We start from the raw sequence: 23103 nt of genomic DNA on the forward strand, positions 1-23103 counted from the left end.
ATCAGTAATGCATTATGAAATTGGAGCGAACTTTGGAAAAGACAGAAATCAGAGGATGGCCATACCTATTACCTCCCAAGTAGGGGAAGGGGAAATACAGCTGCAGAAGAGTCCTGTCTTTTGCCCAGACAATCATTCAAATTTCTTACCTTGGCGGGATTTAGAAATCAGAATTGTTCCAGTACAAGTAGTGGTCTAAAGGACATAATCAATGCCAGAAAGAAGCTAAACTGATTGAATGACTCCAGCTACTTTGTAGAATTCTTTTGGACTCTTAACTACTGAATTTGCTGTACTCACCAGTTGATATGCGTCGAACTTGAGTTCCCAGGAGTACAGGGCACAGGGCAGCACCAATATTACTTCTGGGTTCTGGGCCTTCTGGCCCCCGCACCATAAAAGTGAATAAAGAAAAGAAATGAAGCCGTTTGAATGTACATTGGCACCTGCTATACTAAAGCAAACGAAGTTAATGGTTAGTAAGCAATGCCATCACGGTCCTTTACGGTGCCCATAAATCAGAAGAGGGCAAACCACAATGATGTATTTTTGTGTTAAAGTTAAAGAGTGTATTATCTTCTTGCCTAGATTAATTCTTACCATACCATTGCAAAACTCAACCGCACTGCAAATTTGCCTCGATTCTACGTTTAACCCTTACCAAACGCAGCTTCAAGGGTTCCATGATCATGAAGGCAAAAGCCTGACCCTAGCATTAGCCAAGAAATTTCTGATTTCACTCGTAGATACCGTCTGTCTGTAGCTTATCCTGTGACTGGTAGATACCGAACAATGAGACTGGTCATGGCCACTGAAGTCTAATCTAATGATCCATGGACCACCTTCAACCATCGATTTAGAGACGGTGCCCAACTAAAAATGAAACCTAGGATTTCTTTGAATCAGAACAGGGGACGGTCATGGATGCAATAGGTCTATACCTACTCTTTATATTATATATTTACAGTTTTCAGGTATCATCCACAAACTACATTTAGGGAGAAATCAAGCTCTTGGTTTGACTGCGGTCACTGGGGAGCACAAACAAATGATATTTCACAGAAGAATTTACATAGATATCACATCCATGGAGGTTGAGTTCTGACCGCATTTTTCTTGAACTGATAAAACGAGTTCTATTCCATAGAAAAGAAAATGTTTTAACTCATCTCTTGGAACTCAAGTGACCTTTTTCAGTTAAAAGCACAGTACATTGGATGAGAAACGCAAGAATGAGTGAAGGTAGAGTGCCCCACTCTCCTGGCATGGTACAAGCTTAGATTCATTCAAAACTAAAGATGGCACCAACTTTGCCATCAATTCAAGCAGCAGCTACCTTCCTACCATCTTCAATGAAGTAAATTGCAGTTTCCGGCACCTGCAAATAACTCAAAATAGAGGTACCTTGTTAGCTTGTGTAAACACTGCAACATCCAGATAGGTCTAAGGATCATTTCAACAGAAAAGGCAAAGCCTCTTTGGGCAGACAGCAAATGTGACTAGACAATTAAAAGCCTTTTAATTGTAATTCATATTTATTAGCAAAATAACCTGGTAACTTAGAACATGATTTTAAATTTCAGCAAGATTCTGGTTTTGGATATGCAAAACCAAATGAAATATCAATACAATTCATTTGAATTTACGTTAACTGAAAAATCCAATTTTCATATCAAAATTAATAAAAAAAAAGTAAATAATACACACACATGCATATATATATAATTTTAGAGGTTGGACGACCATCTATTTTAAATAGATTAAATTGGGCTAAAGGTCCTCCAGGTGGGAATTTAGTTGAGCAGTGCGTGAGATGTTGCATCTTGAGTGAACATATCATTCATTTGCATCAAGTGGTCAACCACTGAGTTCAGTCATAACTTAGCAAGATGTAAAGGTGAGAAGACAGTTATTTTGGATTAGTCTTTTGTGAAGACTTCAGTTAGTACTACTCACTAGGCCAGGTATTGTAATTTTAAAACTGAGTCACAAATTCACTTTGTGATTAATAAAAGGGGTTTTGCTACCGATCAAGAAAAAAAATTGATAACTAAAGTAGCATTCCAAAAGTACTTGACACAAATTAGAACGATATGGTGCTTAGGAAAATTACATCAGGCCAGGTCTCTGTAATGAACTCCATGATATCATAGGCTATGTCTCCTTGGACATCGATCTGCTCCTTCTCAGTTGGTCCCTGAAAAGGATTTATCCAGATTATATACATTAGAAATGGAATAAGATAAATGGATAAACATATCATGTTATGTGGTAAAATTCTTCTGCACCTTAACAACAGATGCCCCTGTTGCAAATTTTTTCCCAAGCTTCTTTGAAGCATCACTGAGTTTAATACCTAAAAACATCATCCATTAAAAGGTGAGTTCAAACGTGGTGCCAAAAGGCTTTTAAAACCATTGCAGTATCCTAGTGAACTTTGGGATCACAAAAGCACAAGAATCCATGCGGCTCATTGCTCACCAAAGAGGTCTAACCCTTTCACAACAGTGACACATTTCCTCTTGTTGCGTACAATCTTCTCAATAATAATTTCTTGTTTCTCCTACAAAAGGCACCCATCCACAATGTCATTTTCCTATAATTGATACCAAGATAAAGCATAAGAAGATGAACACCACAAGGATTTATTACATCTGCACAATAAGAAAATGTGCAACATTCAGGAAACAACAATTCTGACAACCACAAAATCCTATACTATTATAAAGGAGTTTGTCAAACTTGGATCACAATCCAAACCGTTTGTTCATACCCAAATACATGTGTTAAAAGATGTTACAACTTACAACCTCCAATATTTATTGTATTGTATTTTTTATTTGAGCAAGTGAAATAATCCAACCAAATGGTTTAACTGTTCAACCCATGATTCAGTGCATCTGGTCCAAGTTTGACAACATTGTCATAAAGAGATTACTGGGGATAGAATGTCATCGATTGCATGATTAGTTGGAACTCGAAAGCCAATTGAACATTATCAATTATATCTCGTAAAATTTGTCTCCCTCTCTCCTAAAATGTCTCTTCCTAATAACCTCCCCAAAAATCCTATCTCCCCCCCCCCAACTTTCCCTTGAAATCTTTTTCTCTGATAGCCCTCCCTTCCTCCCTGTCTACCCCATTCTTTTAGGCTGTTTTTGGTTTGAAGGAAAAGGTAGGGAAAGGAAAGGGAATGAGCATTGAATAATGCATGCATTTTACATGCCAGCCACTAGTAAAAATAACGACATTGTGACTGGACGACTCTAAGCACTTGTATTATGTACTGGTCCCCCGCTAGTGCTGTTCTTTCACCCTGACAATATAATGAAATGCAGCTAAAATCATAAAACCAATCTCTTAATATATTTTAGGAACTTCATATGAACTTGTTTGGGTTTCCCATTGGTATGGCCGATCTTGCACAAACAAGAATATAAGATGTTTAACATCGCATTAAACACATGAAGTAATGCAGTTGGGAGAGAAATAAACAGATTGAAAGTTTAACATGCTTGAATCGTTGAGTGCTCAAACATTTTTACATGTCATGTTTATGTATTTTAATTTGAACCAATAAGCTTTTTAAAATATTTAGTTTCTTTTAAAATTTAAGTTTGCATATTATGAATTAACATTACTTTTAAATTTATTTTGATTTTTTTTAATGTTTTAAAATTTTGTGCCTTGCTTTGCACCATGCGCCTCAGGTGCAAAAAGCCCCTTGTGCTTTCTTTATGCCTCACAATTTCAAAACACTGAGAAAGGCCTAAAATAATATAAACTTACGTAGCAAGGCCAAATTCAATACTTAAATAGTTGTCCATACATAAGAAAAATGGCATGATAGGTACAGTTGCCACTAATGTACGTAGCTAGAATCAAAGTACAATTTATAGTAATCAAGTGCACCAGAATGAACTTCCATTACTTCCACATTTGAGGGTGTCCATTATAATTTTTAAACACCTTTGGTCATCCACCCTAATGAGAGGGTTTCTATGGGAGCTAGGAGAGGAGAAGAAGGACCATAGGGTTAGGTGGGAGATAGTGTGTAGGAGTAAGAAGGAGGGACGTCTGGGAATTGGGAATATAAGGAGTAGAAATCTAGCACTACTAGGGAAATAGTTGTGGAGATTCTCACTGGAGAGAGAAAGACTTTGGGTTAAGATAGTGGGTGGTATTCATGGAATGAAAGATAATGGATGGGATTCTGGGATTCTTGCAAGGACTACAAGAGCATCTCCCTAGAAAGCTATTCAAGCTATTTTGCCCTTGTTCTCTCCCTAGATAAGGTATGATGTGCACTCAGGTAACCTCACTAAATTTTGGGAACATATTTGGGTTGGGGACTCCGCTTTGAAAGATCAATTTCCAAGCCTTTTTGCTATCTCTACCATGAAAAATGAACCAATTTCCTCCTTCCTTGTACTGTCTAATTCACCTTCTGGTTTTGGTTGGAACCTGGGTTTGAGAAAAGCTATCAGGGACACAGCTAGATTGTCTTTCAGCCTTATTATCCGTTCTGGATGGGGTTTTCCTTGCTCCAACAAAGGCAGATAATAGAATCTGGACTCTCACTCCTTCGGGGTCCTACACTTGTGCCACCTTCTTTAAGGCCCTATTACCCCCCTCTCCTATTGGTTTGTCCTTCCCAGTTAAAGAGGTGTGGTGTCAACCTATTCCTCCTAAGGTTGTGAGTTTTGTTGGGAAGCCTTCTTGGAAAGAGTTAATACAGGGGATTTACTTTAAAGAAAAAGACCCAATAGATGTTTATCTCCTAACTGGTGTGTCCTCTGTAAATCTGATGGTGAGTCTGGATACCACTTACTAATTTCTTGTCAATTTGTTAAAGGTATTTGGGAATGGTTTACTTCTTTGTTTGGGTGCAGGTGGACCCCTCATTTGAATGTGCAATGTTTATTCACATCCATGCCTCACTGGACAACAAAAAGGGCCAAGATCATGTGGAGATGTGTTAGGGCTGCAGTATGTTGGATTGTTTGGGAGGAGAGAAATTCACGGATTTTCTCAAATAAGGAGAGAAGCTTGGAAGCAATCTTGGAGAGTATCCATGTTAGGGTGATACATTGGTTGAAAACTTTAGAACTGTTTACAAACTTCTCAGTTGATCAAATGATAAGAAATTGGAAGGAGATTGCAGATTCAGCTCCGGTGAAGAAGACCTCATGTTCTTGTTGGACACCTCCACCTCAAGGGTTTACCAAACTGAATTTTGGTGGCAGCAGCATGGGTAATCCAGGGCCTTCCGGAATAGGGGGAGTGATAAGAGATGAAAAAGGGAACTTGTTAGCTATGTATTCCGGTCCAATTGGGGTGGGCAATTCTCTAAAGGCTGAGATTCTAGGAGCTCTTGAAGGGATCCAAAGGGCTAAGGACATGCATATTAAAAAACTGATCATAGAAGGTGATTTTGAAATTGTGGTGAATTGGCTGAAAGAGGATAGCTCTAAGCTCTGGATTTACAACAATGAAAAGAGGAAGTTTAAGTGGCTGACTAAGGACATCGAAGTTCATTGCACATGGATAAAAAGAAATGCAAATTCCTTGGCAGATGGGCTAGCTAGACAAAGGGTGAACAAAAACTCTCTCTTTTGGGCTGTGTTGTAAGTTTTTCATGGTTTGGGTGTACATTGGTATAGTAGGGAGTTAAGATTCTTTAGCTCCTTTTCTATGTAACTTCCTAAGTTCTCAATTATTAATAAAATTTACTTTATTGATCAAAATATATATATATATATATATAAATTACTGTAATGCTTAAGCCTTAACCATGTTTAAGCACATTGGGTTGGTTCTGGAATCAAGCTCATAAACAATGAGTTGAAGCTGAATGCTATGACCAACATAACATTTTTTTTATAAATGGAAAAAGGTATTGTATTACTGTACAGAGGGTGAAACTTGGAGAGACCCTCAGAATTTACAAAAATTCTCAACACTATGACAAGTACATAACATCAAAAAATCATTTGATTAACCAAGCCTATAATATTTGCATAGAACTCAAGACAATTTAACAGTACAATTTTTTGAGACATCAATAAACTCACAGCATGTCAATTTCACAAAAGGAGAAATTTTATGGACTGTGAACTGTCAAAAAAGGGGAAATTTTATGGACAACATTTTCATCAGGGTATGAATGCAGGACCAAAAACAAATCATCACCAAACCAGGCAAATAACATGGTGAAGAAAGCCTGAAGATTTATCATCACAAAGACTAAGACTAAAATACAATCTTGGTACCAACTGCCAATAAGATATACTGCAACTGGTACAGGTAGATGAGAATTGAGAACAGAAACCTCAAGCATGAGAGATGGCACGCATAAAAAATAACTTGAAACTGTACCGATAGAGTATAAATGCAAATTGAAGCCAGATATGAGTCAAAATAAAGCTTACAAAAGACTAATAGTCTATAATGTTCAAAAGCTAAAAATGGTTCACTGTGGTGATTACTTGACAATGAAATGCAAGACACTTACTTTCTTCTTTATCTTCCCACCAGGAAGTCGTTTTACTTCTTCTTGCTTAGATGTTGAGGTACCTCCTATAGCAACAGAAACAGATGTTCTTACACACTCACAAATATTTATAGAAAAGAAACCCAAATATTCTCCAGAATATGATTTCCCATTTCCCTATCCTGCACGTACTCCTGAAACCTCAAATTAGTTGCCAGTCCATATGTTTGTATATGAGAACTTGACATGGACATGGACTGACTCAAAGGGATTCTTCTTCTTTTCCAGGTCTACAGTAAGCAACTACAAACTACAAAGTCTTGAATTCTTAATCCAAATTAAGGAATGAATTGTAAATTTTTGATACTTAGAAAAATAATGCAATCAGTGTTATGAATAGTTTTAATTATTTAGTGTTGCTTGCATTGAATTCATCATCATCATCAATATCTAATACTTATCCCAACTATATGGGTTCAGTTACATAAATCTTGTTTTGCCATTTGGTTCTGTTTAGTGCCAGGGAATGCCCTAGCATGAGCATAAACCCTGTTGCTTGCATTGAATTATGTTTCTAAATTTAAAGTATTCTCTTTTACATCAATTATTGCCTTACATGCGCTTCCTGTCCTTTTTAATGAACTTTGGTTACTGTAGAGAACACTGATGTGGACCCCACTGCTGTGGTCCCCACTGTGTTCGTATGGCAGCACAGCATCTATTTTTTGTTTGTAATGTCAGTGTTAGTTGGTAGTTATTTCAGTTTGTTGTTACAGCTTGTTATTTCAGCTTTATTATTTGTTTATTTGCCATGAAAGCAATAAGGGCAATTCAGCCCTTTTACAATTAGTCAACATATAAATATTAAAAGTGGGTCGGCAGATCTGAATAATTCGACCCTCTCTCTCTTTTCTAAAAAAACCCTTCGTGTGTTTCTGCTTTTCTCCCTCTCTTCTTCTTCTTTTCTTCTTCTGAAACTCTTTTCTTTTACTTTCAAATTCAAGACTGATTGTAGTCTTGTTCAACTACTGTTACTTTCTCTCAAAAAAAAATATTGCCTTACATGAAATAGAAAAAGTAAACTCACCAAATCTCTGAAACATATTTTGTAAGGCTCAACAGATTGAGTCCAACACATCATGCCTGTATATCACAATGCAACATTTGTGCCCACATTTATGTGCAGTAGCAATACATACAGGATATTATGAAGCAAATCATGATAACAAGATAGAAGACACATTGAGTTTAAAATATCATCATCATAACCATCTAAGCCTCGTCCCAATTTATGGGGATTGAGATTAAATATAATTTCATAAAATTGATTTATGTCCATCCAGTGTCTTAAAAGGTGTGCCAAGGATCACATGCAAGACTCATGTTGTGTGGTGCCCTTTCTGACTTGTTGCTATATTTTGATGGATTAACCTTCACTTTGATGTTCTAATAGGTAGCATACCATATTATACATTGTAATATTATTTTACGAGTATAAACAATTTGGCCCATGTAGGACTTGAACCTACAACTTTACAATCTCCATGTTAACAACACAACACTCTATAACCAATTGAGCTAAAGAGATTTTGTTTCATTGAGAATTTAGATTTTCATACTGTTATATAATTCATAGGTGATACTTCACCTTCTTCAGGCACACACTTTGCCTTATATAATTCATAGGTGATAATTCCAGTGATTCTAGTCCTACCCCCGTCCTACCAGGTATGGGTGTCAATTCTTTTTTAGGTACTGACTTGTTTGCTATGCCTGTAACAGATATTCCAGCTTCCCATCCAGGAGGTTCTGATGCAAGAGAGAGGGTGATAGTGGAAGGAGGAGAGAGGGTGTTGGAAGGAAGTAGTAAGGGGGAGGCGGACAGAATTTGGGAGTTGATCTGTACAATGATGGAGGAACTAAAAAAAAAGGAAGGATTCTTAGAAAGATGCTATAGCCAAAATAAGTGTGAGCAGGGAAAATTCTTCCTCAGACATTGGCTGAAAAGGATGGAGAAAAGAAAATTGATGATTGTTGTATTAGGAAGGTGGGGGGAGGAGGAACAAAGAAGAAAAAAAGATCTGAAGTGGAAAGGCTAATTTCAGACATTGAGGGGGATTTAGAATTCAGTGGTAGAGGGGATAGGAGGAAAGGCCTAAAATGAGGAGATTATGGCCTTTTCATGGGTTTTTTGCTATTTTGTCTCGATGAAAATTATTAGCTGGAATGTAAGAGGGTTAGGGAGTGCAAGAAAGAGAAGGGTGATCAAAGACCTACTCCGAAGGGAAAAACCCAATATTGTGCTATTACGAGAATCCAAAATGATGGAATTAGATGGGAGATGGGTGAGGAGTTTTTGGAGGCCTAGAGGTTTAGGTTGGAGCTCGTCTCCTTCTTGGGGAGCCTCGGGGGGGGATCGTAACACTTTGGAGGGAGGATGTGGTAGAAGTAGTGGAAGAATTGATAGGCAGATTCTCAGTTTCCATTAAGTGTAAGAATGTAGAGAATGGGTGTGCATGGGTCTTAACCAATGTTTATGGCCCTAATTCCTATAGAGATAGGAATGAGATGTGGGAGGAACTATATGCAATCAAGGGGCTATGGGATGGCCCTTGGTGCCTGGGCGGGGATTTTAATGTCATTAGATTCTCTGATGAAACCAGTAATCCCCAACAGGTAATTACAACAAGCATGAGGAAATTTAATGGTTTTATTGAAGAATGTGAACTGAAGGAAATACCTCTGCTGCAATCCAGTTACACTTGGTCCAACCTTCAGGAAACTCCTTTGTGTTCGAAGTTGGATAGGTTCTTATTTAACCTTGCCTGGGAGAATAGTTTGGAAAACTTGGTTGCTAGAGCGTTACCCAGGGTCGCCTCCGATCACTGTCCTATCCAGATAGGTACCGAGTTTTTTCCTATAGGACCCAAACCTTTTAGATTCGAAAATATGTGGCTTACCCATCCAGATTTTGTGAAAAAAGTGAAGGAATGGTGGGGTGAGGAGGAGAGGGGGGTAAGATGGAAGGGGATCAAGTTTCATAAGAAATTAAAAAGGTTGAGAGCCAAAATAAAAGAGTGGAATAGAGATCATTTTGGTAGAATTGAGGAGCAAAAATTTGCCTAATCTCTCGAATAGAGAACTTGGATGTAAAGGAATCTCAAAATGGGCTGACCGAGGAGGACAGAGTGTTAAGGAGACAGTTGAAAAAGGATTTGGAAGAGGTGTTACTGAGGGAAGAAATCAATTGGAGACAAAAATCTAGACACAAGTGGATTACGGAAGGCGATGGGAACACTAGATTCTTCCATGATTTGGCAAATGGGAGACGAAGAAAGAATCTTGTGACCAAGCTAGAGATAGGAAAGGAATGATTACCAACCAGGATGACATAGCCAGAAAATTTGTGGACCACTTCAAATCGATTTATAGAAGACCTTTGAGTGAGAGAGCAGTCGTGGAAGGGGTGGATTGGCCAAGAGTTGATGACGGAGTGGCAAGATGGCTGGAAAGGGATTTCGAGGAAGAAGAGATTAAGAAAGTTGTCTTTCTAATGGATAGATCCAAAGCTCCAAGTCCAAATGGCTTTACAATGGAATTTTATCAAGACTGTTGGGAGGTGTTGAAAGAGGATTTAGTTTAAGTCTTTAAGGAATTTGCAGACAATCACACTATAAGCCTTGGAATTAATGCCAGGGGGCTTTCATTCTATCATTAGTGAAACCCAGGGGGCTTTCATTCAAGGGCGACAAATAACAGATCAGATCTTAATTGCGAATGAGTGTGTGGAGGAAATGAAAAGGTCTAGTAAGAGAGGTTTCATTTGTAAATTGGATCTTGAAAAAGCCTATGATTTGGTGGACTGGAAGTTTCTATTAGAGGTTATGCAAAACTGTGGATTTGGGGACAAGTGGTGTAGTTGGATTTTTGGGTGTATCAGTACTTGTCACTACTCTATTCTGGTAAATGGTATGGTGAGGGACTTTTTTTCAGCTTGCAGGGGTGTCAGGCAAGGGGATCCACTCTCACCCTTCATTTTTACCTTGGTAGCTGATGTGATTAGTAGGATCATTACTAAGGCTAACAGTGAAGATGCCATTAGGGGTGAGAATAGGGAGACACCAAGTCCCCGTCACCCACCTTCAGTTTGCAGATGACCTAATGATTTTTTGTGAAGGAGGTTTTAGCGAAAAGGTAGCAAACCTAAAAAAGTTAATCAAAGGATTTGAAAGTATTTCTAATTTGAGTATAAATTTGGAAAAGAGCTGCATAGCGGGTATAAATTTGGAGGTAGGGGAGGTCGAGGCTATTGCGGAGTGTCTTGAGTGTTCCACCTCTGCTTGGCCTATGTCTTATTTAGGGCTTCCTTTAGGGGCAAATCCTAGGGAGAGTAGATTTTGGACCCCAGTGGTAGAAAAGTTTGAGAAGAGATTAGCCTCATGGAAGAGGAATTATATCTCTTTAGGAGGGAGAATTACCCTAATAAGACCTACCTTGGCTAACTTACCTACCTATTTTTTGTCTGTTTTTAGGATACCAGTTAGGGAAGCTAGGAAACTGGAGAAGTTGATGAGAGATTTCTTATGGGAGCCAGGACAAGAACAAAAGGATCACTTGGCTAATTGGGAAATTGTGTCCAGAAGTAAAGAAGAGGGGGGTTTGGGACTTGGGAGGGTAACTAGAAAAAATCAAGCTCTGTTAGGGAAATGGTTGTGGCGATGGCCATTGGAAAGAGAGAGATTGTGGCATGAGGTGGTGGGAAGCATTCATGGGAGGTCAGAGAATGGATGGGATGCTAGTGTATCAAGGCAAGCTAACCTAGCAGCACCTTGGAAGGCTATTCACAACACCCTTATTCCTCAATTTTATCAGGTATGAAGTTTGTTTTGGCAACTCTGTCCTTTTTTGGGAGGATATTTGGGTAGGAGACACACCTTTAAAGGATTTGTTCCCTTCGCTATTTTCTATTTCTTTGTACAAAAAAGAGGTGATCTCAAATTACTTGGGATTTTGGGTTTCGCAGAGGACTTAGGGATGATGAAATTGATTCTCTTTCTGTTTTGCTTGGTTGTCTTAATCAGGTTTGTTTTGGGATTTTGGGTTTCGCAGAGGACTTAGGGATGATGAAATTGATTCTCTTTCTGTTTTGCTTGGTTGTCTTAATCAGGTTTGTTTGGATCCCTCCAAGCCCGATAAGAGGGTTTGGACTCCTAGACCCAATGGAACCTTCACTTGTGCTTCTTTCTTCAAGTCCATCTCTCAACCTTCTACTCACCAACCCTTTCCGTCAAAAGAAATTTGGTGCAGGTTAGTTCCCCCAAAAATTATGGCGTTTTGTTGGGAAGTATTCCATGGGAAAGTAAACACTCTAGATAACCTACAAAAAAGAAGACCTTTCCTTTGCATTTCTCCTAATTGGTGTATCCTCTATAGAGCTTACGGTGAGGATTGTTACCACCTATTAATATCTTGTCCCTTTTCTACAAACCTTTGGGCTTTGCTACTTTCGTTGTTTGGGGGTAGTTGGAGTCTACCAACAGAAGTTCACATGCTCTTCAACCATTCTACCTTTTATTGGCCTATGACAATAGAGAGAATTATGTGGAGATGTGCTCGTGCTGCTTTGATTTGGACTCTTTGGGAAGAAAGGAATATTAGAATTTTTCAAGAAAAGGAAAGGAGCAGTCAGGATTTGAAAGACTGTGTGTTAAATAGGGCAATACCTTGGCTAAAGACCTTGGAAATCTTTCATCAATTCTCCTTTAATGACCTTTGGAGAAATTGGTCAGCAGTAGCGAGGTGTTCATCTCTAAAGGACAAATCAACTACAAGCTGGTCTTCTCCATCCGAAGGCTCACTAAAGTTGAACTTTGATGGAAGTAGCATGGGTAATCCAGGATTATCTGGAATGGGGGGTGCTTTGAGAAATGAGAAGGGAGAGATTTTGTTGCTCTACTCAGGTCCCTTGGGAATTGGGGACTCCATCAGGGTAGAACTTTTAGCTGTTGTACAAGGGGTGCAATTTGCAAACCAGTTGAGGGTACAACACCTAATAATCGAGGGGGATTCCAAAGTGGTGGTGGGTTGGTTGAAAATTCCTGAAGAGGCTATGTGGCGTTACAAGAATGAAATGAAGAAATTTAGTTGGTTGACAAGGAATATGTTGGTCACTGTACAGTGGGTGGGGAGATCAGCAAATACTTTGTCAGATATGTTAGCCAAGCAAGGGGTAAATAGGGAAGAATTATTTTGGGCTCAGTTGTGATTCTTGCTTTTCTTTCCTAGTTTACTTGTAAGGTTCAAGGAGGGGCTATGTGGCGTTACAAGAATGAAATGAAGAAATTTAGTTGGTTGACAAGGAATATGTTGGTCACTGTACAGTGGGTGGGGAGATCAGTAAATACTTTGTCAGATATGTTAGCCAAGCAAGGGGTAAATAGGGAAGAATTATTTTGGGCTCAGTTGTGATTCTTGCTTTTCTTTCCTAGTTTACTTGTAAGGTTCAAGGAGGGGCTGCAGCTCACGCCTCTCGCTGGGATGTTGTATGAACTCACTCTAAATTTGCTTCTGATTTAATAAATTTATTATCATTCATCAAAAAACATTGTAGTTGTTGTAGTGGACCTCATAGAAAAAAAAAGGCAAAAACAGAAACAAAAGCTATGACTTCAGAACTCTTATTCAAGACTAGAGCATTAACACCATTTTGGACATCATACTAAAGGAGCTGGAGAAACTTCAAATGAGTTTGTCCCAGCCAATGTTATTAAAGACATTTGAGGTGTATGCTTCCAGGGGAGGTGCACTCAAAACGTTCTGAGGCATATGCTGAAGGAAAGGAAAAGAAAAAGTACAAAAAGAAAGGACTCCTTCTCTTCCTCCTCCTCTTGAGGAGGCTTAGACCTTGAGCTTTTGCACTCTGAACTACACTTCATTTCATGGATCCGCATTTTAGAACATTGGTCCCAGCTTGTAGATTTTAATAGTGAATACCAGCCAATAACTATGTAATTATCCTTTAAAATGTATTCTGCCAAATATTTTAGGGTGGAAATGTGTTTCAGACTAAAATAAACACTAAATTGGTGGCATAGGCAAATACCAATCGGAAAATTTCTAGAAATATGTAATGGAAATAAAACATTCTTTCTCGTCCATAGTTGTCAAAATCGTACAATTTATAATTCCCAAGGGTTTCAATTTGAATCTTATATCTGAATCCTTTTCTTAGAAAATCTTATGGTTACTCTTTGAATCTTATAATTTGGTTCTTGAATCTTAAAATTTATATGATTCATGTGGCTTCATTCTCTACTTTAATGTTACTTTTTTTTTAGTATTTTTTTCAAGAGGCGCTGATTTTAAAACTCTTACTAGAATAAGATTTATTTAGGTTATTTAACTATTTAGAAACATTGTTTTGTTTTCAATAATATGTATGTTAAATTAAAGAGACATTAATATAAGTAGATTAATTGACTTTGAAGTCAAACTTAATTATGTTTGCTTTTTTTAATATTTTTGATAGATTTTCAAAAATAAAAATAATCTTACAATTTACAATATAATTATGATTTTCAGAACATTTAGCACACATCATGATTACGGATGCTCTTAAAACATCTGTGGCTAAAGGAAGGACAAAGCACATACTATTACTTCTCTAATACAGTTAATATTTGCGCCTGACTCTATTAAGGCTACTATTGAAAAATTGTAATTTTTTATTCTGATTGTAATTTTAGAATACCACTTTTGATATTTAACTTCTTCTATAGAGTATATAAACTCTTCATCGTTTCCGATAAATTCAGCGGAAACCTGTTATGATGATTTCTCTGATTGGTTTTCCTAGAATTTTTCGGCTTCTAAATGGTCGACCCTTAGTTTGAGGGTTTTTAGCTCTCTTTTTAGTTGATTGACTTCTTCCCGTAGATCTTGTATTGTAGGAGGTCGGGAAGTCTTTGCTTGAGACCTTTTAATTAGTTCTCTCTAAGAAATTATATTCTTTTCATCCAGCAGCTGTTTAGGTATCTCTTTCTTGGTTCTTTCAGCTTTATTTTGTAAGGTTGTGAGCAAATATCATTCTTCTGAGGAGGTAGAGGATTCTCTTGTTGAGACCTCTGGTTCACTTTCTTCTTCTAATTCATTGAGTTTCTTGGTGGTGTTTTTATTTTTAAAACACTTGTTAGCATAATGTCCCTTTTGCCCGCCTTTAAAACAAGTTGGAGCTGCAGCTTTTCTAGTTTTAGAAAACTTCTTATGGTTCTTGTAAGGCTTCTTTTCCGTTTTGTAAAAGTTTATCTTCTTTTTCTTTTGAACCATTCGAGAAGTGGAGGGTTCAGGAGCCATTCCAAACTGATAGCAAAAGTCTCCTAATTCTCTTTTAGAATTAAGTTTTTCTTTTTTAACTTGTCTTTTTAGTTTCAGATCATTACATACTTCTAATCCTATTTGATTTACTACTTGGATTAGATAACCATAGGAGTAATTGGAGTACAGGATTCTACCACCTCCTATTCGCCTAAGGTAATTCCTAACCTTTTCAACAAATACTGGCAGAAGCTCAGCAATAAATTGTTCTTTCCAGAAATCTTGTCTGGAGTTGGTCAATCTATGTACTTTGGACAAAAACACATCTTTATATCATCTAAAATCATATAAGGTTTTGCATTTAAGATTTATTAATTGTTCTCTAATCCTTTCACTCATATCATATGAATTTCTTATGAACTGGCTTAGGATGTTAAGGATTAAAGTCATCACTGCATCAGATATTGGTTGTCCTTAACTGAGGATCCTATCTCCATCTTCGTCTCTTTTCACCGCATTAAGGATGTAATTTCTTTCTCCTTCAGTGAGGTAATTGTTCCACCATCCTTTTAATTGTCCTGTAAAGGATTCAGTGATAACGGTGGCTATCACCTTTTCATCATTACCAGCCAATTTGCTGGCACAAGCATACATAGTCATGTGTGCTATCATATCATGAATCTGATATTCAGATTTGCCGTCTAAATTCCATGCATAGAATGTATTCCAATTATATCCTATTTGAGGTTTCATTGGTTCTTCAAAGAGAATATCAACTGGGGTATTCCTCTTATAATAAGGCTTTCTACTATGGTAGGAGAGTTTATTTATCTCCGGATTTTTAATGGGTTCATCCTCGGCTACAGACTCATTATTTGAATCTTCTCCCATGAAATTCACTGATCGGGAGTCTGATAAATCATCCTCTATTTTGCTTTTAAAAGATCGAGAAGTTTCTCCCTTTTCCCAGTTTGAGGAAGATATCAATCTTGTTGCCATGGGTTTTGATTTTAAAAGATCTATCATTCTTGATAGCTTATTTTTGACAGATCTGATGGGGTTGTTTTGATTTTCATATTTTCAGGTAAACTTGGCATGATTGCCATGGGTTTTTCTTTTTTAATTATTGCTTTGGATTTAGAAATTTCTAATGAACTCAACAAAGATTCTATCTTGTTGGTTTGTTTTCCTAGAACATTTAAGCATATATTTGTATAATTATTTTGCTTTATTATTTGAGAACAATGTTCGGGTTTGACCTTTTCAGATTCTTTTATTATCATTGAATTTTTTATTGGGCTAGCTATAAGCTCATCCTTTCTAATATTTACTGCTTCCAAGGGTGGATGTATTGATTCCACAATTTTTCCTGTTGTTGCGGTCTTCCAGGCTTTAGACAATTTCTCTGTAACACATAACTCTAATTCTTTAAAGGGAGGTTGCAGGAGTTGGTTCTGTTTTGCAAACCAATCCCAGAAAGGGATATTTTCTTTCACCTTCATCATGTCGTCGTACCATATTTCTCTGATACGATCTCTTTCTTCCTTAGTAAATTTTTTAAAGAACCATTTTTTCTTTAAAGGTTGTGCGTTGAAGTCTAACCTAATAAGGTCTTTATCTATTTGGAACTCGTCTTCTGTTTCCAACATGTTAATTTCAAAATCTGCCTCTGTAGGCTCATAGGATTTTATTGATGGATTTTCTCTTCGGGCTGTCTGATAGTCCAACGGTGAGTTATTTGTTATTGGAGTTTCATAGGTAGCATAAATAATTCCTAAAGGAGGACGTGCCAGGTCTACCGATCTCCTGGACCTTGTGTCCATTGATTCGGCATACGAAGGCCGCGACGACGTCGAGGCTCTTCTAAACCTGAGTTCTATAGACCCATGTTGTTCACTGAATATAGATGCTAATTCAGTGGATTCGATAGGACTAGGAGGCTCTACTTTAGAGAATGACCAACTTTCCGGAATTTTCACTTCATTCCAATTGATCTACCTAGGAATTGTAACATTATTCCTAGCGTTGGTCAAGAATAGGGTAGCCACTCCCCTACTCTCTGTGATCCTGGTATTATGACAGATAGTATTCATGGTCTTGAAGTAGACTCTATACACTAACGCTATATTTTCTGATCCTGGTTTCATGTCGAAACCTTGGGTCTGAATCCTAAGAGTTAAGGCTTCATGGATTCCCAGATCTGTTAGTGACAGAAAAATTTGTGAAGAAATTGAAATAGATTGGCCCTTGATGAAGGCTTCCTTCTATTACCCCTAATAAGGAGTCACTGAATCTGTTATGTCTAGAATCGGTAAGACAGGCTAAAGCAGCTGTTTGTAACCCCGTCCTGGTTAATGGTTTGATGGTGACTTGTATTAAGCCAAAATGTATAAAATTACAGTCAGTCTTATAAGTCTCTATTACCTTCTTATCTACGAGAGAAAAACTCTCTGCTTCGTTTCCTAGGGCGATTGTTCTTTCTACAGTCCTAATATTTAGGTATGTTTTTAGGCTGAATATTCCTTTTTTGTATATTTCAGATGGTGCAATCTTTGGGATAGTCTAGTTATGTAAAGATTTTTCTATATTATCGCAGCCTACTTCTTCCATATTTTTTAGGGACATGGATTTCGCTAAGGATGTCCTGCTACTACTTTCTCCAGAGTTTTTGGAGGAACTAGAGGCGGTCTTAAATAACTTTATCTTATCCTTTTACTTCATCAAATATGGTCAGTCAACTTTCACGGCCCTCACTCTTCGGCCTACAACGCGACTACGACCTTGGCTCAAGGGTTCTAACCTTGGTAAAACTGGCAGGTGTCTAGGCTGTCCAACTGGGGTTCTAGCCTAGTGATATCTCCGAAGAAGCTACAATCTTTGGGTTCTAGCCAAGGCGTAAGGTTAATATGGAAGATAGAGCATAAAGGAATCAAGAGCTTTGGAAATTATAGCTAAAACATGAGAGATTTAGGGATCAAAGGCTTTGATAGCAAATGGGGTGTGAACAATATATAATAATAATAGTAGTAGTAGTAGTAGTAGTAGTAGTAGTAGTAGTATGTCAAGTCCTGGTAAGACCTTTGCAATTGAACTGAAAAGGAATTGCAAAGGTTGGTTCATAACTATGTTTTAGTTTTTTGGTAGAAATGGAAAACAAATGATCTATGTACCGGAAGGGAAAAGGAAGAGTGGGTGGATGGCCTTTGTGGAGAAGTTACAAGAGTTCTTTGTTGCCTAGGCTAGAAAGAAGACAGAGGATATGAAGATATCTGGTCTGAAGTCCAAGGGTCAAGGCAGGAAGAGCCAGGAGGAGGGAGGTATGGTAGAGACTACTGGGAGTGTTAACACAAGGCTCTGGGTCTCCTGGTTTGGTAGTTGCTTGCGCCTCAAATCACTAGAGAATATGGGTAGGAGCAGGGACGGATGAAATGGAAAAAAAGAATGATCTTAGTGGCTGATAAGGGAGTCAAAGACTGGAAAGAAGTATTGAATGCAGTTGTAGGGAAGTTAGGTTTGGGCAATGAAGCAATGTTAATCCCGTTTACAGAAAATAAGGCCATTCTTGATGTAGACGGCCAAGAGTTAAGCTTCAAAGCAATGGTTGTGGGCAGTGGCATTATACAAGTCCAGAATTGGAGTCCAAGCTGTAATGAAGTGGAAGTTCAAAATGGGGGCACCCAGCTGAAGCTTGTTGACCTTCCTTTCAACCTCTGGTAGGACTCTGCTCTTTTTTTTTTATCAATAAGCAGGACTCTGCTCTTGAACAAATTGCTCATAGCTTCAGAGGAGTGCTGTTGCAGGCTAATAAAAATCATCTGGATGCCGTTGAGATGAAGGTTGCTGGAATCAAGCATGAAAAACTGCCTAGGGTCTTCGAGATATGCTCAAATGGGGTGTGGTATAAGGTGTGGGTGGCTTCAAAAGTTGAGCAGGTGTGGTGGGGAAGAACTCCCAAGGTTGAAGACAAAGGTAAGGTGGTAGGGTGGTGGACACATGGAAGAATGAGATTGGGGTGTGAAAAGGATTTGCAGGGGGAAATTAAATTGGCACGTATTTAGTCGTCTGGGGTAAACCAAACGACACGCATGCCAGTAAAGGAATTTAATTCAAATCTAATAGACTTGAATTTAGTCAAAGCGGGCCACCTCTCTTATGCTGATGTGGCGAAGGGATTAGATGGATGTTGCAATCGAAACGCCTAGTCTAAACCGGTGTTGGGCGGGCCAAATAATAAACCGAGTTTTAATTTTAAGTACTTAAAGGATCACGTGGGTCGGGACAAGGGGTTGGAAATTGTTTCAAAGCTCGGTACGACGTTCTTTAGAAAAACCGAATCCAAGGTACGCAAGAGAGAGAAATGAAGAGAGGGAAGAACTGGGCAAAGGCTGCGTGCACTTAGCGCAGATGAGGAAGATCTGGGAGAGAGTTCAGAGGGTGGAACCAGCATGGGAAGTGTGAATGACAAAGGTGGATGCGATTTGGGACGGCCAAGAAGGTATGACAGGGAATGGAAGCAGATTTGGGACTCATGAAGTAAATGGGACTAAGGACAACAGCCGAAATAACCCACTCTCAAGACTTCAGATCGGGCAAGGTGTAAAAGAAGTGGTAAACCGGGGGAACTTGCGGCAAAGCAAAAATGTACTAATAAGGGGTGAACCAAGGGCTGAGAGGAGAGATTGCCATGGTGCCCAAAGGACAGAAGGGCTTTCCAACCAACCTAAGGAGACAGTATTTTACCAATCCTCTGAACATGAAAGGGGGGCTGGGAACAATGCCACGTGTACCTCTCCCACTTGTTGATCAAACCCAGGTATGATTTGAACTCAAGCAACTCCATAAAATTTTGGGAACAAACGTGGGTGGGGAATGCACCTCTTAAGGACCAGTTTCCTTCTTTGTATGCTCTTTCGATTTTAAATATGAGTCAGTTTCCTCTTTTTTGAACCCATCCTCTTCCATTTCTGGGTTTCGTTGGAATTTGGGTCTGAGATGGGCTGTGAAGGACTCATACCTAGACAGTATCTCATGTCTCCTCTCTATTCTTGATAATGTTTTCTTGGACCCTTTTAAGGATGACTCCAGAATCTGGACCCCCACCCCTACTGGTTCTTTCTCCTATGCCTCCTTCTTTAAAGTACTAAGCTGGCCCACCAATCCTGTAACCCCCCCTTTCCCTGTTAATGAGGTTTGTTGGAGAGGCTTTCTGGAAAGAATCAACACTAGTGATCTGCTCCAAAAGAAGAGACCCAATACTTGTTTGTCCCCTCATTGGTGTGTTCTTTGTAAAGCTGATGGGGAGACCGGTTTTCCTCTTCTGGTGTCTTGCCATTTTGCAAAGTCTATTCGGGAGTGGGCTTGCTCTCTTTTTGGGTGTACCTGGATTCCTCCTTCGAATTTGCAAGGCCTTTTTTATCCTTCTTTTTTCAGGTGGCATATGAAAAGGGGAAGGACTATGTAGAGAGGACTGAGGGCAGTAGTATGTTGGTCTTTGTGGGAAGAAAGAAATTCCGGAATCTTCTTTGATGTAGAGACTAGAGAGAGGTGTTGAAGAGTTGAGGACCCTGATCCACATAAGGGTTATTCAGTGGATGAAGTCCCTAGAGATCTCCACAGAATATACAGTGGATGATATGCTGAAAAAGTGGGGTGAGATTGCTAGTTGTACCCAGACTAAAGCTGAGATTGGGGGTGTCTTGGACTCCCCCACCTGCGGGCTTCATAAAACTAAACTTTGATGGAAGTAGCATAGGCAACCCCGAACAATCAGGGATTGGGGGTGTCTTCAGGGATGAGAATGGGGTCGTTTCTGCCATGTTCTCAGGCCCAATTGGAGTGGGTGACTCTCTCAGAGCTGAAATCCACGCAGTTATGGAAGGTGTCCAGAAAGCTAGGGAGATGAATATCAAAAAACTTATAATTGAAAGAGACTCGGAGGTGATGGTTGGGTGGCTGAACAAAGAAGAGAGTAGTTTATGGAGTTATAGTAACTTGAAAGGAAATTCAGATGGCTGGTTCGAGAAATGGAAGTTAAAATCAATTGGGTAAAAAGATCAGCTAATTCTTTTGCTGATGGGTTAGCTAAACAAGGGGTGGCAGGGATGTCATGTTTTGGGCACAGATGTAATTTAATTTTTCTCTTCTTATGTTCTCTCTTTCTCTCTTGTTTCTTCTCTTGGGGCTCATAATGTAGTTGGAAGATTAGAAAGTCTGTCTTCCTCTTTATAATTATTGTGATAATTAATGAATTGTGTTATTGATCAAAAAAAAATTCTACTCTGAAAAGGGGTTCTTTTCAGAGCTTAAGAAAAACAAGAAAAAAAATGAAACAAGGTTTATTCTAGAAGGCTATTGCTCTTTCATATTGTTACAGCATTTGCAAAAGACTCTTGCAAATTAAATCGAGGTTTTGGCTTCTGGTGACATAAGGCAACTGGATCAGTAAATGTTAATGATTGATCGGGAACGAGATACTGAAGACAAGAGGTAGAAGGCTTTGAGTTAGAGCTCAGAAGACGAGACTTGAAATGAGCATTCTAACATTTTCGCATCGAAAACTCAAATTGGGCAAATGATATCACAGGTAGAAAAGAGGAAGTCATTTTCCAGCAAAGAGAGGCAAGTGAGAAAACGGATGTGCTGGAGAAACTTTGTTGCCTGAACGCCAAACACAAGGGCTCTGTTTGATTAGGCAGAAAACCAAATTCTGAAGTAATCAAACGAATGAGAAGCACGAAACACCTATATCGACTCAGCTGAAGCTTTTATCTTTCATATAGGAAAATTAACACAAATGTTATAAGAAATGTTATCTTATTATTCGAACTTTCAAGTTTGATTTGTAAAGATCCAGACTTCAAAAGTATTCAATCCTTCTCTCAGATTTCCCATGCCTATGTTATAAATTGCAAATGAGAAGGCAAAAGAACAGAGAAAAGGACAGAGGGGATCGATGATCGGTACAAAATCATCAGACGGTGCCAGGAAACAAGAACGCATAGATGAGCAAATAAAAGAAGCTTTAAAAGCAAGAAGGAAATTTGGAGTACCCGACGGAATTACAGTAGCAGCAACGTCACCGCCACCGGAAGAAATTCCAACGGATTGGAGCTGCTCGGAAACCTTATCAACCTGCTTGTTATTGCGGTCTGCATGTTAAGTGTTAACAATCATAAGATTAACAGTGATTGGGGGGTTCATCTATCCACGAAGAGATTAAGAAAAGAAAAAGAATAGAAAGGAAGTACCTTTAAGAAGATCGGGGTAAAGTTCAGGAGCATTTTCGATCAACCAGGGCTTGCATTTCTCAAAATCAGGTCCAAATTCGCAATACTCAGCAGGGAGACTGCAAACAGGACAGTACAGAACGCGAACCGGCTGGGGTTTCTCCGCCATTAAAACTCTCACTTGCTTTTGAAACTGTCTGTCTCGACCTCTGTCTATATGTATTTATGGCTTCACGGAGTGCTTTCCTTCCTTCTCCTAAACGCTAAAACACAGGGAATGGAAATGCAAATCTAACAAGGTTGAGAGTTGAGACGAGTTCGATCGAACTATTTGAACACTAGAACAGTTCAGAGATCAGAGCCTCTAACCGTGGGCCGTGGCTTCTTGGGCGGGCTACACGTCCAGAGAATCATGGCCGAGAGTCCGAGACCCACTACTTTATTAAGTCACAAGTCCCAAGTCCTAACCAAGAGAACCCTCTGGGCCTCTGGCAAATGTATATATCTAAACGATGAGCTATAACCCGCCTAATGAGAATCACTTTTTAATAAATTGTCTTATCTTAACCTAAAACTATAAACTAGTTTTCACCTATATCATATGGAATCATGGAAACAGATAAGCATTCCGTAGGTGGGGCTGTAAACTAAAACCATTGACCGGTCTTTAACCTAAAAATCTAAAATCATTAAAGAAATCACAAGAGGCAGATCCACAGATGGAAACCTGGTCCTGTTGGGCTTGGGTTGAGCCGTTGAGGCCTTGGCTAACGCAAGATTAGCCCAACCCAATCGGTCTTTGGGGTTTCTCCCAATCCTACATTCCTACTATTACATTTTTATGCCACTAGGTATTTGTGAAAAGTGATTATATGCTGTATATGATTTTCGATTTTCGTAGCCAGGCTAGACCTATCCTGGCTCACCCTGTAATAGGTAGGAAGAAAAAGAAAAAGAATAAAAGATGTTGTTTTAAGTTTGTCTTAGGGGGCTGAATTCAATGACTTATTGACTTGCCTTTTAGCAGATAAAATAATCGAGGATACAGCAAGTAAACAACCCAACGAGTTC

At 38.8% G+C, this 23103-nt stretch overlaps 1 protein-coding gene across 1 annotated transcript; it reads right to left on the reverse strand.

Annotated features, from left to right (window-relative positions):
• Window positions 1-1013: 1013 nt before the first annotated feature.
• Window positions 1014-22501, reverse strand: LOC104586638 (translation machinery-associated protein 22-like). The gene is made up of 7 exons (XM_010243928.3): window positions 22054-22501; window positions 21856-21954; window positions 6515-6579; window positions 2482-2563; window positions 2289-2356; window positions 2114-2197; window positions 1014-1378 (listed from the first exon to the last, which is right to left on the reverse strand). Exons 1-7 carry the CDS (start codon window positions 22199-22201, stop codon window positions 1322-1324), a joined length of 603 nt encoding a protein of 200 aa, XP_010242230.1. The 5' UTR covers window positions 22202-22501; the 3' UTR covers window positions 1014-1321.
• Window positions 22502-23103: the final 602 nt, after the last annotated feature.

Source organism: Nelumbo nucifera, chromosome 6 (assembly GCF_055504915.1).
Source record: "Nelumbo nucifera cultivar China Antique chromosome 6, China Antique-T2T, whole genome shotgun sequence".
In the NCBI taxonomy this organism is placed as follows: Eukaryota; Viridiplantae; Streptophyta; class Magnoliopsida; order Proteales; family Nelumbonaceae; genus Nelumbo; species Nelumbo nucifera.